The sequence below is a fragment of the Carcharodon carcharias genome, chromosome 31, assembly GCF_017639515.1.
Source record: "Carcharodon carcharias isolate sCarCar2 chromosome 31, sCarCar2.pri, whole genome shotgun sequence".
Lineage (NCBI taxonomy): Eukaryota > Metazoa > Chordata > Chondrichthyes > Lamniformes > Lamnidae > Carcharodon > Carcharodon carcharias.
Genome location: NC_054497.1, coordinates 14,982,362 through 15,002,085, shown reverse-complemented (window position 1 = coordinate 15,002,085; position 19,724 = coordinate 14,982,362). Strand labels below are relative to the sequence as shown.

Below are 19,724 nucleotides of genomic sequence, written 5' to 3'. Positions count from 1 at the left end.
CCTTCAACAGCCTGAAGAACAACAAGGCTTGGAATTGACGAGACACCAGCAGAGCTATTGAAACGCGACAAGAACACTGTCATAATTGAGCTCACAGACCTGTTCAACCAGATCAGGATTATGAAGGGTGACCCAGATGACTGGGGGCAAGGAGTAATCATCAAGTTGCCGAAGAAAAAGAACCTCAGCCCCTGCAACAACTGGAGGGGCATTACACTGCTGTCAGTACCTGGCAAGGTCTTCAGCATGGTACTCAACAGGTTGAAAGCAGAAGTAGACGATACCCTTGATTTCAAGGTGACTTTCGAGAGCATCCATTCTGCAGTTACTCAAGTCCAGTACGACATTCTGGATGTGGTACATTAACATATTCAAAGCCTTATATTGCAACTCCAGCTGCTGCATCAAGATCAGCACAGGTGCCATGGACTCTTTCAACATCATCACAGGAGTACGGCAAGGCCGCATACTCGCCCTATTCCTTTTCCTCTTAATTATTGATTTCATCATGAGGAAGGCAATGGTGGGTGCACACACTGGCATTCTGTGGCAGCGCCACCGGTTGACAGGCCTGGATTTCACAGATATCGCCTCCCTGGATGAAGAATTGCGGGTGCGCCAAAATATGACTACCAGTCTTGAGAGTAGCTGTGCCAAGGTTGGTCTACACATCAGCTGCGAGAAGACCAAGACAATGATGACTGGGTAGCAACAAGGCCTTCCTTTCACCATTGGGTAACAGAATAGAGGATGCCAATCACTTTCTCTACCTTGGATGCAATATTTCCCAGGGAGGGTGATGTAGAGATCGATGACCACACAAGGATTGGCAAAGCAGCACTGGTCTTCCAATTGCTCCACACTGTTTGGGCATCCCACCATCAACACAGCCATGAAGCTGTGACTCTACAGTTCCATAGTAGTGCCAACTGCGATCTATGCCAAAGAGACATGGAAGAGAACAGCAAAGGTACCACTTAAGTTGAACACCTTTCACCAACACCACCCACGTAAGATCCTGGACATCACATGGGCAGTATCATAAACGAGGAAGTGCTACGGAGGGCTGGTCAGAGGCGCCTGCAGGACATTGTGACTAAACGACGGCTGATGCTGGCAGGACACACATTCCACCTCCCGATGTGGCAGTAGAATGGACACCACCAGATGGAAGACAACAGGGGCCGACCAGAGACCCGACAAAGTACATTTAAGGTAGACCTCCAAGAGCGGGACACCAGCACCTTGGCTGCAGCAAGAGATTGCAATGGACTGGGACCGGTGGCAAGAGTCTTGCTGCCCATTGTCCCACATGGGTCCTGAAGAACTAAGTCTAAGAATATCAGCCACAGTAATTGCTAGCCTCCAATAAAACTCTTATTTGTATTCATTATATATCAAAATAACCAGGCTGCCCTCAGATAAGACAACAGTTGGAAGGAAGAATTGGAAACTGAAGTCTGTTGACAAGAAAAGTTTAATAGTGACTTTTCTTAAACACTGCCATAAACTCTTTCATGTTACACATTAAGGCCACAAAAACTATTAGTTTCATACTTAAACAAATTAATGGAAGGTTTTTTTAAAACAATTTTTTTTTTCTATTCACATAGACACAACACAAAATAGGATGAAGAAAGGGTCACAAGGCTGGCAGATCAGAAACTCAATTTATTTATGTGGCCTGAGGAACTTGAAACAAAAATGATCCTCACAATTACCCAAAACATATAGTGTTTTTATACAGCTTTGTACTGTTCATCCCTCTCCCAAATTTAAGGGATAACTAACAGCGACAGGGTGTCAATAATGTAAAAATACAGACTGATTTCCTTTCTGCCTGCAATCATGCCAAGTTCTGTGTTCACTATGCAATAAAGTTATCATTTTTAAAGTGCAACAGAGGCAGTAGAGATACACACATTTGCAGAGCCCCTGTTGGATAGGCTCGATTTTCCTTGCTCTAATCTGATTAATGGGAGAAAGCAGCAAAGTTGCATTGGGGGATTGCCAATACAACAAACTTTGGCCAATTCTCTGAACAGTAACTTAATAACAACCCCTTCTAAAATGAGGGCCAGAACTAACCCCCTCCCCTTAATGAAATGCTATATTGACTGAGAGGCTTTCCTTCCAGTTCACAGTGCCAAAATAAAAGACAAATGTATTATACAAGTTGGTCACATCCAGGAACGCTGCAGTATTGGAATTCCGCAACCATGGCCACAAAAGTTTTATGTGCACTGTCCGTCAGGATGATGAAAACAACACTGCGTCACTTACATTTTCTTTACATGACTTTCTCCAACGCCCCCAGAACATACAAATACCATCTCCAGACCACCCTCATAACCTACAATTGCCACTCCAGACCCAAACAACCTACAAATACTGTTTCCAGCCCCCTCCATAATCTACTTTACTGTATCCAAACCTCAACTCCCATGTAGATGCTAAGGTTACACTTGTGAAAATTCCTTCCCCGGTACAGGTCTGAACATTCATTACCATTCCAGTAACTGACAAAACAATACTCTAATACTTTAATACTCTATTAAAGTGTGAGGAACCCATCCATTTTCGTCTCAATGATGACAAAGTTTGAAAACAGAAGAGCATCCAGTTGCACTTCCCCTTTCCTATTCATCTTGGTTAAGCGTAACAATGCCTGACTTTTGGTAGGTTTCAGCTTCCCAAATGAGATACCGTTCAGATTTCCATATCCAATTTTCACATGTTTGAAACTAGTTGTGGTCAGTGGGAAACGTTGATGCAATGATAATCCCCTGCCTTTAGCATGCGCTCTCTGTAAACGTGACTGGGCTGTACCAGCGGCAGAAGGTCTCACTCCTCCCGTACCCTTCAGCTTTGGAGTATCAAGAGGTTTGCAAGTTTGGATGCATCACTTCTTTCCAGAGTGTCAACTCAGCATTGGATTGTTGATCACACAATTAAACTGGGCACTGCTACATCTGATCGGACTGCACTCCTCCCTCACTGTGTCCCTATTTACATTCCAATAAACATCCTCTTCCCTTCACACTGTTGCCTTGTTTTTCTCCCCTCTTTCAAGCAGCCACCGGACTCGAGTGATGATGTGCTCAAGGCTGTTTACATTTTCAAGACTTATAAACAAGATGAGGACCAGGCCAGCTGGGAATAGATACCAGTTACTCCATACTTCTCCAACTCACTGCAAACCACTGAAAAGGTCCATGCAGCTGCTGAGTGGGAAACTCAGGGAGTATTACTTGGGACAGCCAAAGGAGTCCAAGTAGCAGCTTAACTCAAACTCAAATTACAAACCAGCATTTTGAGATCACCTACCTGCCTAACCACAAGTGAGCTGACTAAATTATCACTTTCTGGGTCTGAGCTCAAGGCCAACCAAAATCTTCATCGATGGCGAATCTGCTATTTAAATATTTGTGCCAAAGAGATGAATTTGTTGAAGTGAATAGCCTTTTCTCTTCCTTGGGTTTTCTGAAATGCAGCTATAAAATTCAGATCAGTTTAGTTTCTAGCCAACTCAAATTCTGTTGGCCAATTCTACACGTCTACTTATTCCAACTTTAGTTTGCAGTAAGTGTAGGTGATTTCACAAATTATGGATAAGGGAGGCCACTGACTTTACTAATCTCACCCTTACATTACAACAGTGACCACACTTCATAAGTACTTCATTGGCTGTAAAGCGCTTTGAGATATCCTGAGGTCATGAAGGGCGCCATAGAAATTCAAGTCTTTCCTTCATTGAAACCACAATCCTGCCCTCTATTTGGGCACCAATGGTAAAGTTTTTTTTTAAAAAGATGTACACCAGCCACTTTTTCAGCAGGTGACAAGCATTTTGGTGTCCAGCAACTGAGTGATGATGGCGCACAGTCAGCAATGAGAACATGGCAACTCCAAGGATAGCACGCCCCAGAGCTGTCACAGTCTTCAAGTACCTAGTGAAGGGGAGCATTTTTTAAAAACGGAACCGTGCCCATGACCAATCAGGCCACAACTAGTAAATAAGATTGAGGCTTCTCAATGCTTTTATTCTTCCGATCAGAACAGCCAATACTTTCTCAGTTTGTCCATATTGGTGGATTTAAGATACTATCATGGGTTAGTCGCTATACTGTCATTTCAAGTCTCCTGGCTAAAGCCCACTCAAGAAATGCAAAGTTGTTGTTAATTACATCATTTTTACCAGGACCCTTAATATAAAATCAAGCCAAGCCAGCTGATCTAAATCCACAGCGCTACACTTTTTACAACGAGAGGAAACCCAAGGAACATTCACAGCGGTCAAAATTAGGGAAGAGTGAGTATGAGGAAAATGATTCCATTGTGAACTTGCTCCCTCCTTTTCTCTCAATATCTGATCTTACAGTGAGACTTGATGCCATACATTAAACCACAAAACATGCTGGCAGAGTGCAGACCTCTCTGAGATGCACAGATGATCAGTCTATCTGCAAACTCCTAGAACAAAGAGAAATATAATCAACCCCCAGTCTCCAGTCCTTGCATCAGTGGTTGGGTTGTCTGATCAGCTAAATAAAATTATTTACATGAAGTAAATTTTTAAGTTTTATGAAATGTAGCCAACAAATTTTAGTTTGGGGAATTTGGAATCTCCCAACAAGTCCCTGCTCTTTTTCAATAGATTGTCCAGACAATTATTAAGGTGCCTAAAAAGAGTGCCTGCTTGCCCAAGAATTTGTGCTGTTGGTTATCTTAACCCGTCCACATTATTTGTTTTATATAATTTGCCACTGGTCCCAATTTCTGGGTTTGGTCGATCAGACAATTATTTCCTGACACAGCGTGGGGCTGGGGGAAATTCTACCCAAACTCCAACCACCCCCGCCCTCCACCCCTCCCTCCTTTTGGGAAACAGATGAGAATAGGCTGCAATGCTGGTTTCACACCCCACCCGATTTCACTCCCTATTGAAATCAGTGGAGATTAATACTGGGTGGGGCGTAAAACTGGTGATCCACCCAGTACTGTAGGGTTCCAGTCTGGTGAGTTATGTTAAAGCTACCCCTGGATGTCACTAATGTGGAGTGCTATAGGACATTTGAATAGCACAGACACTTCCATTGGCACTAACAGGTAGTACAAACTTCTGTCAAATTACAATGCATACAGGAAAACTAATACCTACAGGATTTGAACAATCTCAACAATGTTCTCTACCTTTGACCAGATTGTCAATGCAGCGACCACTTTTAAGCTCTGTGTCCATTTTAAGAAACAGATAGCCAAAACACTAATTTTAAAAACTTGATTTGTCACTTCAAGGCCTCTCAAATTACATGGGCTGCTGCACGTAGACAGGAAAGGGAATAATCTCCAAAAATGGGCCATTATGCCCAGCACAGACCTCGCCCCAATTTTTAGCAACAACCTAATGTTTTTGTGAGTGGAAGTTTTGATGACTCTTTTAAAAAAAAAAAAGACTGGGTAGCCATTGCTGGCTGGGAAAGCAGGTTGGGGGGACGGGATACGTTACTCAGATATACCAAATCAAGCAACAACTTTCTCGATAAAAGGTCACCAACCTAAAGGGTTAGCTCTGTTTCTCTTGCCACAGATGTTGCCTGATCTGCCGAATATTTCCAGCATTTAGAGTTTTTACTTATAGAGCAAGGAATTTAATTGGGCCTTAGGCAAGGATTTGAAATTCTTGTTTAGTTTAGTCTTGGCCCCAGACCTGAAGCTTTACCTGGCTGCCCCCATATTTTTGATAATTCCCCCCCCCCAATTTCGATATTTATATAATTTACATTTTTTTCTTCACTTAAGCAACAAAACAAAGACAAAACACTTTTCGTCCCTCATAAGATTTTCTGCTCTTTGAGTAATTCATAGATTTTAAAAAGCACCAACTCTCCTTTAGGATATTTAAGTCACCAAGTCTTTTAAAGATATGCAGAGCTAAAAAGGAATTCCTTTTCGGCCGATAGAGTCTTCAACGGTTGCTGTGGTTTAAGAGTTTTGCTTCTGTTCGTAGAATATGGAGCTGTAGTGATTGCAAGGCTTAGTTCAATTGGGATATCCCCAAGTCAGCCATCTGTTCTCCAGCTTTGATGAACTTCAACCTCTTCGCTAACAACCAATAGCAGCTCACAGTTCTTCCCCCTCAGCTGGTGTTTCAAAAACTTTCTGTGTGAAGATCAGAAATATACAATACAGCATAAGAGAAAACCTTCAACACAATGTACAACTCATGCTGAATACAGGCAGTAACACATCAACCATCAGATAACCAAGAGATATGATTGTACAAATCATATCTTTCTATAAACTTTTACACTCCAACATTCCAATGAAGTTACCGCTTTGTGTTCATTCCTCTCACCCCATTTTTTCAGACTCTATGGGCTGAAAGGCGTCTTTGTGTTGCACTGTTCTATGATTCCAAGTTGCTGACTCCTTGAATGAGGTAGGATAATGGCTGCAAAGTGCTCTCCAGCACTTCACCCAAGAGACCAGTATGCATATGTGTGGACCATGACACTAGTAAGCTACCCAACTAGGCAGGACATTGCAGCCAAGCCCTTTTGACACCTGTACACAAACCAATAGAGGCAGAGGATTATTTGCCTGCACAACTAGTCACTTCAAAGTACCTTATTGCCTTAGCATTGATATGGTGCTAGATAAATGCAAGTATATTAAAACAGCAGTGGGTTGCTGATAGTTAACAGTCTGGTGATTGACACTGCGTTCCAGAATGGTCTTAAATTATATTGATTTCAAACATTTGCCAAACAGACCACTGTGCAGCAGATTTTCTCACGCGCTGTGGCTATTTAAATTCCAAAGTCAGGAAGTTCCAATACTTCAAACTTGGATCTAATTTTCCTCCATTCAATTGGGATCCTGTTCTCATGCCTTTCTCTCACACACACCAACTAGGTAACTGTGGGGGTGTGGGGTGTGTGTGTGTGTGTGGTGGTGGTAGTGTGGAAGGAGCGAACACTGGATGCTGGTCTGGTGCAGGGACCCTGGCCAATTTCCATCCAGGAGCACGGCGGGTGACTGTAACATCCTCACGGCTGCGTCAGCAGAGATAATTTTCTGTTAAACAGGATGAGATGCAGTTAAAAGGAATTCCCTGACCAACCCACCTTGTATCAAACTGCTATAAACGCATGCAACGTTCCAAGAGGCAGCCCACCAGCACCGAGGTAACTGAGGATGGGCAATAAATGCTGGGCTTGCCAGCGACACCAATGCCATGAGGCTGAATAAAAACCTCACACAGGGACCAGGATGCAATATGTGCAATTTAAATGATGGAGGTTCAATGGCTCCTGTTGGAATGTGATTGCTGGTCAAGGGCAGATCAGGCTTCGCTACAATTGCCTCCCTTTGATCTAACAGATAAATAATATGCTGCCACTCAGGACTCTTATCTGAAGCATGCTCCCTTGATGGCTGTCGCTGAGTACAGAACTCAGCATTAGCATGAGGTTCAAGAGATAAACAGCAAAATTAGCAAGGGAGAATACTTATTAAGTGTCAGTGGGCTAGCTGGCTGTGGAAAGCATCACATGCCAACACAATTCTGTACTCGCCCAAAGTCCAACACAAACACAGGAGGGGGTCACTGTACATCTAACTGACATTTCACACACCAGCTTTCCCTGCTTCACACTTATACAGCTACCACCGTACAGGGCGCAAATAAATCCGATCACAGAAATCAACCTCAGTGATCAATTAACCTGAGTTCATCCTCGTTACCGATCTGATCTGGCAGTTTCAGCTTCGAGTCGAGGTTGTAATAGATTCCAGCAACCTCGCGTACGCCAATCCAGTGTTGCCGTTTAAGGGGAAGCTTCACCGGACCCCAACACAAGCTGGAGGGGATGTTCATAATAAAGCCCATCACGTTTGAAAGAGCAATAGTATTAACATCTCTGAAAAAAATGCAAAAATATCAGGATACAGGGAGACGTGTTTGAGGTGCTCTATAAATACAAGACTTTTGGACCATTTACTATGTTAAAGATGCTCATAAATACAAGTTCTTTGCTAGGATTTAGCAGATGACAAAGTTGAAGAGTTTACCAACTGTTGGCTTCTAATAATTTGGGTTGGAACAACAGACTAAACTCTCAAAAATAAAAGCATTTTTAACAAGAATTCACACCAATTGGTGCAGAAAGCAAAATATTTCAGATTTTGAAATTGATCTTGAGATAACAGAAACATTCACCTATGCAGAGCTGCACAGTGAAACATAGGCACACAAAAGCTGCTCTGAAGTGCCACTGATCCACAGAGGCCAGGAGATTCAATTTCCAGTATGTGCAGAGTTAGCTGTCTTCAAACTAGGGTGACAAGCGGGGTTCTACAATTGGATTCAGTTCCAGCTTTGGCGGGGGTGGAGTGGGGTCGAGGGGTGGGATCTTTCAAAAACTGCATGTATAGAATTCTGACACACAGTTCGGGATGCTGGGCATTCGCTTGCATCACTCTCAGCGTAAAGATGAGCCTCAGCATGACCGAGAGGCTGCTGGTGCTCTTGCCTTAATGAGGGCACAAGGAGCCATAAATAGTACGAATTATGTCAGCTGTCGGTGCACATCAGGGCCGGAACATATAAACATTTACATTTTGTCAAGCATAACATAATTCTGAAGCAAAATGATGATTCAAGAGCCAGAAGAACAAAGAGCTTCCCCCATCTTCACAATCACATGGACACAACACTGTAACACTTACGTGATGCAATTCAACATGATTTGCGTCATCAAACTGGTTGTTCTTGCAAACAAAAACAACCCTGGTCAAATCTAACAGCTCCTGCAACACAAAACTGCATTCTGAATGTTGGAGCAGAGCTGCAGCTGTAAATTGCATTTAGCTGGTCAAGTTTTGGGATCATTTTTTATTCTGTTTTTGTAGCTACAAAAGATAAAACCTAATTTAAAATGCTTGTGAAATAAAAAAAACTTCACTGATGAACGCCTGCATCTTGCAGTAAATTAGACCTAAGATGTGCTAGTCTTATTTCACATATGTATCTGTTTCGATATGCATGTGCTGTTTGTGCCACGCACAGCAGCTGCTTTCCAAAATTCCTTAATTTTAGGGTGGTTTATAGTGACACAAGGCAGGGCTAGGATGGAGATGACTGGGTAATTCTCTCACCAATCACTTGCTGTAAATGACTGGGACAGATTTTACATATATAATTTTTATTAAGTAACTATCCACCACTCTCTACAGTTTGCTGGAGAAATTGTCTTACTTTTATCAGAATACTGCTGCAATTTCAGTCATGTGTACTGTTTACTGTAGCTCGCAGAGGCTGTTTAAATAGACTCCATTTGCTGTCAGTCCTGTCCTAAGTCCCATGCCACCTCCAAATGAACAGCAGTGGCAACGCTCATTCCATTATTAAAAAATGCAAAAAATTACAAAAGAAAACTTTACCCTAACAACAGAAAGAGTATTACAATAGCTTATACTCAACTGATGGCCCTAAGAGTAAGATTGCACTCATTTTGAAAAGTTATGAAATAGCTTAAAATTATATGATGTCTTTCACCTCTTCAGGATGTCCCTTAGCACTTTACACCCAATGAAGCCTTTTTTTTTTAAAAAGTAGCCATTGTTGTAATGTAGGGAAACATGGCAGCCAATTTGTATGGCAAATTCCCACAAACAGCAATGAGAGAAATGGTCAGATTAGCAAGGTAAAGAATGGCAAGGTAAACTGTTCTCCTTCAAATAGTTTGATAGGTTATGAGAACATAAGAAACATGAGCAGGAGTAAGCTACAGGGCACAACGGCCCCTCAATCCTGCTCTGCTGAGCCACTTCAACTCCACATTCCCATCTGATCCCATATCCCTCGATTCCCTGAAAGATCAAAAATCTATTGATTATCAGTCAACGACTGAGCATCCGCAGCCCTCTCGGGTAGAGGATTCCAAAGATTCACAATCCTCTGAGGGAGGAAATTTCTCACCGCAGACCTACATCTTCATCCACATTCACTGGAGTGAACAGGAACTGAGTTCAGCACCTCATCCAAATGACAGCACCTCCGAATAAGTCCTGCACTGAAATGTCTGCCTAGATTGTGTGACCAAATCTCTGGACTCAAACCCACAGTCTTCTGATTGTCCTTACCTTCGTTTGTCCCACCAAACAGCTTCGTAACCTTTAGTTTGAAGAGCAGCCATGATGACATTAACGTCGTAGTTTCCTGTTCCTAGCATGCTCTTCTTGTGCGGTGTTACCATGGTATTAGGGGACAACCTGGCAGACAGAAAAACAGATTTAAACATTGATAAAACATTAACAAAAACAAAAATACCTGGAAAAACTCAGCAGGTCTGGCAGCATCGATGGATGCTGCCAGACCTGCTGAGTTTTTCCAGGTATTTTTGTTTTTGTTTTGGATTTCCAGCATCCGCAGTTCTTTGCTTTTATCTCTATTGATAAAACATTAATCAGCATAATTTTCTATCCAGTCCACCTGCATCAAATGGTGCACATTTACATTCCCGCACCTATTGCTTATGCTCTAATGCGTGCATGGAATTTGAACTGCTACAGAGTATTATACTATCACTCGGTTTATTTAACAATATACCACCAGAGTAGTCACACTGAATTGATAAGCTTTGATGTGCAATTTGCTTGGTGTGATTCCATCATCTGAAACTGACTCGCACTGCTCCTCAGAGAGAGATAATCATTGGTGCTTCACCAAAGCGTTGTACAGCTCAAAATGCTCCCTGCAGACACAACCCAAGTCTGGAAGGGCACATTTCATGGTTATACTTAGCAACGAGTAACAGTAATCAGGATCCTGATAAAGTACCTCACTCAGTACTTTAGCCTAACTCCAACCCACCCTGTTGTGCAACAAATGCATTTTGCTTTTATTTCTATCATTTTTCTAGGATTGCTTCAAGTGATTATATTAAAATATAACATTCCCACTATTAAAATTCATTGAAATCCTGGCAACAACATTGCATTAGGCATTGAATGATCTACAATTTACCTGAAAAGTACTTTGATTTTAAAATTCTCATCACTGTTTTCAAATCCCTCTGGGCCCTTGCCACTCTCTCTTTAATCCCTTCTAGCCCTGAGGTGTCTGCATTCCTCCAATTCTGGCCTCTTGTCCATCCCTGGTTTTAATCGGTCCACCACTCGCAGACGTGTCTTCAGCTTTCGTGGCCCTAAGTTCTGGAACTCTCTCCTTAAAACTCTTCACCTCTCTTTTCTCCTTTAGGATGTCCCTTAAAACCTAACTGTCACCTACCCTAATATCACCTTACGTGACTTGGTGTCAAATTTTGTTTTATAATGTACATGGAGTTCCATGTGAAATTTAATTAAATTAAAGGTGTTTTATAAACACAAGTTGTTGTTAAATATGGCTTTGATTTGGGGCAAGGATGAAATGGTCGAACTGTAATAAAATACCTTAATGTGCAACTGTAAGATGTTATTTCATCACCAATAGCTACTGGTACTGCATCCTTATGTTAAGATCATTTCACATCCAGAACCTAGACTCAAAACTAATCCTGACTGCTGAGATTAAAGTCTAACCTCTCTGCAAGAGTACCAAAAGGTTAGCAGTTTTTAAACACATGCTGGGATAAACCTCATGCACAAAATTGCCCAGTCCCCAGCATTAAAAGACAAGTTCACTCAGGAGCAGCTCGAGAGTTGGTACAGGAAATGGAAATTGTGAAGTAAGCTGCTATTCTGAAAGTGGGATGAAGGCAAACTGTAAGAACAACACAAGGGGCCTTAATCTAAAGTTAACACATGGCTTATGTTTCCACTGGTGAGTTTTTTTTTATATTCTTTCACGGAATGTGGGCGTTGCTAGCTAGGTCAGCATTTGTTGCCCAACCCAAATTTGCCCTCAAGAAGGTGATGGTGAGCTGCCTTCTAGAACCGCTTCAGTCCATGTGGTGTAGGTACACCCATAGGAGTTCCAGGATTTTGACCCAGTAATAGTTAAGGGACAGCTGTATAGTTCCAAGTCAGGATGGCCAATATTTTCAAATAAAGTTTTTTTCAGTGACAAGCTAAGCAATTCCAGTTGATTATAACTTTGAACAATGAACACACTAGTGAAGTAAACGGAATTCACAGGAGCGTGCAATGGAAGAGAGATTGGAAACAGAGGTAAAGATTTTTAAATTCCGTTTTTGTCATCGATTTAAAATTCTGGGCTTTTTCAGGTTTATTTTTTAATGTTTGAAAAAAGAAAAATCAGTGGGAAAAAAATCAACTGGACCCTGAAAATCCCGGGTTAAGTTCAAAGAAAATCAGTTCTAACATCGCTAAAACTCAAAACCAACAAGAACGAAAGATTTGCATTTCTATATCACTTTTCACAACCTCCAGATGTCCCAAAGTGCTTTACAGCCAATGAAGTCCCATTGAAGTGTCATCAATGTTGTAATGTAGGAAACTCAGCAGCCAGTTTGCACACAGCAAGATCCCGCAAACAGTATTATGATAATGACCAGGTAATTTATATTTTAGTGATGTTGGTTAAAAGATAAAATATTACCAGGACACCTGGAAGAACCCCCTCTGCTCTCCTTTGACTAGTAGTGGGATCTTTTACTTCTGCCCGAGAAATCAGATGGAAGGTGTCTCATCCAGAAGATGGCACCTCTGACAGTGCAGCACTCCCTTGATGTGCATTGTCTCCGGAGTGGGACGCGAAATGAGCAGCTTCTGACTCATAGGCGAGATTGCTGCCACTGAGCAAAAGCTAATACCTTTAACTATCCCAATGATAAAAAGGCAAGCTAAAAGGCAACCCACAACTATCGACAGAGTTTAAGGTCACCATTTTTTATAGCACTTACTATTAGACTGTTTCTTACTTAAAAAAAAATGTTTGAGGTTAAAATAAAGATCCTCTGTTTATTGTTATAACTGCAGCCAGTAGAAAAATAAAAATTGAGGGATCCTGTGCAGTGGAACTGTTGTGATCTTGGCTATGCTAAATAATATGTTGATCCACCACTTAAGTAAGGCATCAATTGATGAGTTTAGTTTTCAGGGTACACTGTGTGTGCTAACTATCAATATCCCACTTTCCTCCCTTCATACCCAAGTAGGAAAGAAAGGTGAACATTTACTGCACTTTGTTAAGGCAGGAAGTGTCTTGAGATATCCTGAGGCGGTACAAAGCACATATTCTTTTATAGTGTTCCCTTAAAGATCATCTCTGTCCCCTTAAAAAAAAATGCTGCTGTTTCTTTCCCTGCTGAGTATTAGGTCCAGATATATTCTCACAATAAATCAGTAATGCGTAAGGGGGAATTTGATAAAGTAAATAAAGAGAAACTGTTTCCAGTGGCAGGAGTGGGTAAGCAGAGTGATACAGATTACAGATCCAAAGGGAGGCTACAGTCATTATACTCCGTAAAAGTTTAAGGCGTGCAGCTTGCATTGGTTCTGTCACAGATACATTTTTAAATATATTTCTAACACCAGAGGTTTGGCTCGAGTTTTCAAAAATCATACTTCGCAAATACACAGTTTTAAACAGAAATCTCACACTCAGGTCACCACTGAGTCATTTCCTTATCTCAATGTGACAAGTCAGAGTGTGGGCATCTTCTATCTCTCCTTGTATGGATGATCAAATGTTTTAAAGTGTTTAGCTTGAAGAAAACAACTTGCATTTTACAACAAATGAGATACAGTGAGTTTTGTGTTACATAATCCTGAAAGATACCAGTGCCAGTGTGATGCCTTCCTGTGTTTCATATGTTTTTAAAAATGTATCAGGTAGTTCTCACAATCCATCCTCAGTCACTCATTTTCTCATTTCTTATTAATATTCTGCACAGTTCCCCTCTGAAATCTCCTCTCTCATTCCTTCCAAGTTGCTAATACCCAGTCCTTAGTTTTCTTCCTCTCTGTATTGAGGTCAACAGCAGCCAGATGTCTTGACACAAGATCATCATAGGGAGATGAACTTTGAATATTTTGATCCTAAATCTTCCATATTATTTTGACTCAGTTGGCAAAATATTCAGATCATCTTTGAAACCCCACACCAGAACCTGAGCACAAAATTCAAGGCAGCATGTCAATCCAGAATCTAGGGCAGAGTTACACTGTTAGTCTTTAGATGAGATATTAAACTGTCTGTCTGCCTGACCCAATGGCATCATTCCATCTGTGTCCTGGACCAACATTCCTCCCTCAGCTAACTCCACCAGAAACAGATGAACTGGCCGTTTGCTTCATCGGTGTTTTTGGTATTTCTCTGTGGGGAAAAACGGATATAATGTCAACGACACCATGGCTTCACAGTGAAGCAATTCATTGCTTGCAAAACACTGGAGACATTTCTGAGAGGAAAATGCAAGTCCTCAATCTTCCAGCTTCTACAAAAAGCAAGTTGCGTTTGCCTCACTTTTCTTCATGACTTAAAAGATCCTGGACTGGCAATATCCTGGTGTCCTGCTTTAAGTTAACAGCCTTATTACAATCCTTAGGGACACTATTACACTCAGATGCAAGGGCAGTGTCACAGATCTGATATGCACTCTGCATACCTTTAAAACTATGGCTTTATCAGACACTCGAACAAACAATGGATGAACCCTTGTTTAATCCCCATGTCGCCAACTCAATCAGCAACTGCAGAACATTTATACCACTCCCCGTAAATTGTCACAAGCCAAGACAATACTGAAGGTCACACTGTTCTATGCATATTACAGTCATTACATTTAGAATATACAATGTGCTACAACTACAGGCAAACTCTTATTTAAATAACCCCAGACTCCAGGATTCCTTTGACAAGCAGAGTCAGTGACTGGGGCACTTTTCAGATCCTGGAATAGAATTATGCAAACACTGATAAGAACCGTCCACTTTTTCCTGCTTCACATTACGCTGTGGTCACCATGGCAACAGCCTGATTACTTTTAGCAGTATAATTGTTTGTTTAAGTTTTACTGGAGCATTTCATGTCTGTGCTCATCACAGTCAGTTTTGATAGAGATGGAACACTGTGCATCAAGCAGCCCCAGGTCAGATACAGCACAGGTGAGATGCAGAGTAAAGCCTGCTCTAATCTAACCTAGATAGAAGAGAGTTACACTTGCAAGGGGCCCTAGAAATTCTATTGAGAGTGGAGGTGTGCTGGAAGGCTGCAGAGCGGTCAATGCAACACACATTTTCAAAAAGGAAATAGACCTAACCTGGCTAATAAAGTCAGTTGGCTTAGTATGTGTCAGGGAAAATTCTGGATCTGAATTAAAAGATACTGAATGTCTGTCTAGATGGAGACAACACCTAAGAGGGATTCCAGAAAGTAAGATTCTACTTGGAGAATCTGTTACGAGTTCTTTAAGGAGGTAATGGTTGCAGTAGATAGGGAAATGTGATAGATGCATTGTACATGGACTTACAGAAACCCAGTGACTACGAGAGATGACGATGACTACGGAATTAGAGGAAGGTAACAAATTGGATTAAAAACTGGTTAGAAGAGAGAAAACAGAGTAGGAGTTAAAGGCACTTTCTGAAAGGGTTGGAAGTGGATGCTGTTCTGGGACAGTTTCTGTTCACTACGTAAGTCGAGGATTTGGATATTCAGCTAGTGGGGACGGCCTCCAAATCTGCAGACACTAAAATAGGAAATACAGTAAATAATTCTGAGGTTCACAGGATGCTTCAAGGAAATATTGATGTAATGGTGGAATGGGCAAACAAGGGGCAGATGGAATTCAATGTCGGTAAATGTGAGGTGGTATATTTTGGTTTAAAAATTATACTCTGAATGAGGAAAGCTGGGGCACAGATTCAAGATTAAAAGTAAGATTTAGCACTGAGTGGAGGAAGAAATGTTTTTGAAACAAAGGATTGTGAAGCTGTGGAATCCGCTACCAGAGTTAGTGACTGAATCAGAAACTATATCAATATTTGAAAATAGTTTCTGGAGATAAGTAGTTGAACGAAAATGGAAAAGAGAGATATGGGAACAGGGTAGGGACAATGACAACAATTTGTATTTTAAAGCCTTTAATGCAGAAAAACCTCCCAAGACTCGCCACAGAAGGACAATCAGATAAAAATTGACACCAGAAAAAGAGACACCAGATGGGACAACTAAAATCTTGGTCAAAGGGGTGAGTCTTCAGGAAGGCAGAGGGCATTACTGAGGGAATTTCAGAGTTAAGCCCAGTGATGATTAAGGCAAGGCCAGCAAGGAGGAGTAAAAGGAGTGGGAGATGCACAGGAGGCCAGAGTCAGAGGAATGCAGAGCTCTCAGCTTGTAAGGCTGGAGAAGATTACAGAGACAGGGAGGGGCAGAGGCCTTGAAGGGATTTAAATGAGGGTGAGAATTATAAATTTGAGGAGCTCAGGGGCTGGAACCCAATATAGGTCAGAGACCATAGGTTGTTAACGGATGAATGAGATCTAGTATGGGACAGGATACAGGAAGCCTTGTCATTGACGAGTCTGTTCCTGGAGGCTGGTGGAAGGGGGGGTATCTGGGGCAGCAATGGAACAGTCAAGTCCAGGAGTAACATCAGCATATTGAGAGTTTCAACAGTAGATGGGCTGAACTGAGGCAGAGGCAGGATGATGTTGCAGAGGTGGAAGTCAGCATTGTTTGTGATGCACAAGCAATTCAAAGTATTGCCCATGGGCAAAAGGAACACCAGCACAGAGTGGCTGGGCTGAATGGCCTGTTTCTGTGCTGTAATTTTCTTGTTTTTCCACACCAGCAATTCAGCAGCTCCTGAGTGAGATTACCAAATTAAATCTCATTTGTCATGTAGAACTCTGTTCCCTGACAACTAACAAGGGATGTCAATTCTTTCACCTCTGAGAATTCCGATTCTGGCTCAGGCCGGTGGGTGCAATGGTTTTATAATCAACAAGTTATGCATTGAGAGCATCAAATGGTCCCAAGGTAGGTGCAGTACAGTTAGATGCAGAGCACATTTTTTAAAGCTTCTCTGCTACAATAGTAACCACACTTTATTGGATGAGAAATGCTTTGGTACATTCTAAGGTCATGAAAGATGTTTTATAAATGCAAGTTCTTTACGATAAACTGAATACTGTGGTAAAGGTTAAAGCATTTTAACTAGTATAAACGTAGGCTTCAGGAAAAAATCCATCACTGATGCATACACAAAATATGATGCATCAGAGAATCGGTAGAGAAATAAATCACTGGCGTTCAGTGTATGTGTGGGGGATAAAAACACTTGCATTATTCAATACTTCTTCCAATATTAATGCCACATCAGATGCTCAGCAAAATATTACAGTAGTCAACAGAGGCCATTCAGCCCCTCAAGCCTGCTACATCATTCAACTAGATCATGGCTGATCTGTACCAAGATAGCAGTAAAATTGAAGTGGGTGTGTAACATTTTCATTCTAAACGCCCTTGAACTATAAAAAAAACACCTAAGAACACAATAACAGATGTTATCTTCTTGAACCACAAAGACTCAAGAAATAAATAAATGGAGCAAGAAAAAGAAAGAAAAAAGCGAGAAAGACATGACTGGAAAAGAAAGAAAAAGAAGCAAGTGGGAAGGCCATAAGAGAGATAAATAGAGAGAGGATAGAGAGAGAGGGAGGATGGAGGATGGTTGAGAGAGAGCGAGGATATCTCCTTCTTTGAGGTAGCTTTCATTTTTTCTAGTTAGTCCTCTGAGGCACCTTAGGATGTTGTTCCATGTTAAAGGCAAAATATAACTGTCGCGGTGGTGAATCAGTAATATGGAGGCACAGAATCTTTTACTACATTATTAGAGCGGGGATTACTACTACTAGCTATGAGTCTATGAAATCTTTTAAAAACAGAAATGGATACAAATTTTAAAATGGGTATAAAAGTATTTGGAGAAAACTAGGTTTGACTAGATAGTGCCAGTTGAAAAGCTAGCAGCACAGACATGAAGGGTTAAATGGCCTTTCTGTTCCATAACTTCAGATTCACTTCGAGCCCTGCAACTGCGTGAACTGGCACTGAGAGAAAGGTTTCTATAGCACCTTCCATAACCTCAGGAAATCTCACAGCTCTTTACAGCCAATGAAATATTATTGAAGAGTAGCGTAATTAATGGGAGCACTCCCCAGTTCTACTCTGAATCATGGCTACAGGATCTTGTAGCGCTCACCCAAGAGGGTAGATGGAGCCTTGGTTTAATGTCTCATCTGTAAAGACAGGACCCACAACAATACAGCACTCTCTCAGTCCTGTACTGGAGTGTCAATCTGGAATATGTGTTCAAGTGTCTGGAGTGGGACTTGAGTCCACAACCTTCTGACTCTGAGATGAACGAGTGCAACCAACTGAGCCACATCTGACAATGGCCTTACCAAATACTGTGCCAGCCAGCAACTCCACAATTTAATCGATGCTACAACATGATACAGTGACACTCTGCTTCAGGTACCTCTGAAAAATCTCCTGTAGGGTGTCTCTTGTGAATGCTCTCCCATCCTGGAAGACATTGTTGAGGGCATGAAGTGCGCACAGCTCTCTCCTCTGTTTCTCGTGGTAGATCAGAGTAGATGCCTGAGCATCAGAGTCCAGTTTTAACTTATCGCCTTTCCAGGGGACACAGTTCATTTTCAGTTTGACAAGATGTACTGCCTGAAATGTGATCAAACCTCAAGAAAAAGTACACCTTGACCTTAGTTCATGTTCCAGGCACCTTATAATCATATTAAGACTTCTGAGCTGTAGCATTAAGTGCCTTTGGGAGTCAGTACATATTAATCAATTAGAACGATAGCTGTGGTTGCAGAACTTCGTCACGGCCACTTCCAGGAACTAAAAAATATATACTGTATGACTCCAATGGAGAAGGCCCGTGGCATGTGACAATCCTTTAAGGACACTTTCCTCTTGCAAGTCTAACACTTTTAAGACTGAAATCAGTATTTCTTTCCCTGAAGTTCAACCATTCTGGCACAATATGTATAATCTCTCAGTGAGCCCCAACTTGCTTCTGCGAGAGTATTATTAGTTGCAGAGGACTTTGCGTTAACAGTTGCATTCTTCTCCAATCTTCAGGCCATTCCATCAGTCACTGTCCTGGTTTCCAGGCTAGTCCCTGGGCCAGTCTTTGCACCCAGGGTCTACTTGTGCCCCTTTGCCCTGGCCTTTAGGTTCTACCTGCGCCAGTCCTTATGTTCCTTCTCCACCTTGTCCAGGCTCCCTCTGTGTGCCCCCTCCCTGGACCCTTTCCCTCTGCCCCTTCCCTGGATTCTCTCCCCCTGCCCCTTCCCTGGATTCTCTCCCCCTGCCCCCTCCCTGGACTCTCTCCCCCTGCCCCCTCCCTGGACTCTCTCCCCCTGCCCCCTCCCTGGACTCTCTCCCCCTGCCCCCTCCCTGGACTCTCTCCCCCTGCCCCCTCCCTGGACTCTCTCCCCCTGCCCCCTCCCTGGACTCTCTCCCCCTGCCCCCTCCCTGGACTCTCTCCCCCTGCCCCCTCCCTGGACTCTCTCCCCCTGCCCCCTCCCTGGACTCTCTCCCCCTGCCCCCTCCCTGGACTCTCTCCCCCTGCCCCCTCCCTGGACTCTCTCCCCCTGCCCCCTCCCTGGACTCTCTCCCCCTGCCCCCTCCCTGGACTCTCTCCCCCTGCCCCCTCCCTGGACTCTCTCCCCCTGCCCCCTCCCTGGACTCTCTCCCCCTGCCCCCTCCCTGGACTCTCTCC

The 19,724-nt window shown here is 42.5% G+C and overlaps 1 protein-coding gene across 1 annotated transcript; it reads right to left on the bottom strand.

The window, feature by feature from the left end:
* Window positions 1-1,459: 1,459 nt before the first annotated feature.
* josd1 (Josephin domain containing 1) lies at window positions 1,460-19,244 on the bottom strand. The gene is made up of 4 exons (XM_041177647.1): window positions 18,459-19,244; window positions 10,150-10,278; window positions 7,731-7,925; window positions 1,460-6,162 (listed from the first exon to the last, which is right to left on the bottom strand). The coding sequence occupies exons 1-4, from the start codon at window positions 18,632-18,634 to the stop codon at window positions 6,063-6,065; spliced, it is 600 nt and encodes a 199-aa protein (XP_041033581.1). The 5' UTR covers window positions 18,635-19,244; the 3' UTR covers window positions 1,460-6,062.
* Window positions 19,245-19,724: the final 480 nt, after the last annotated feature.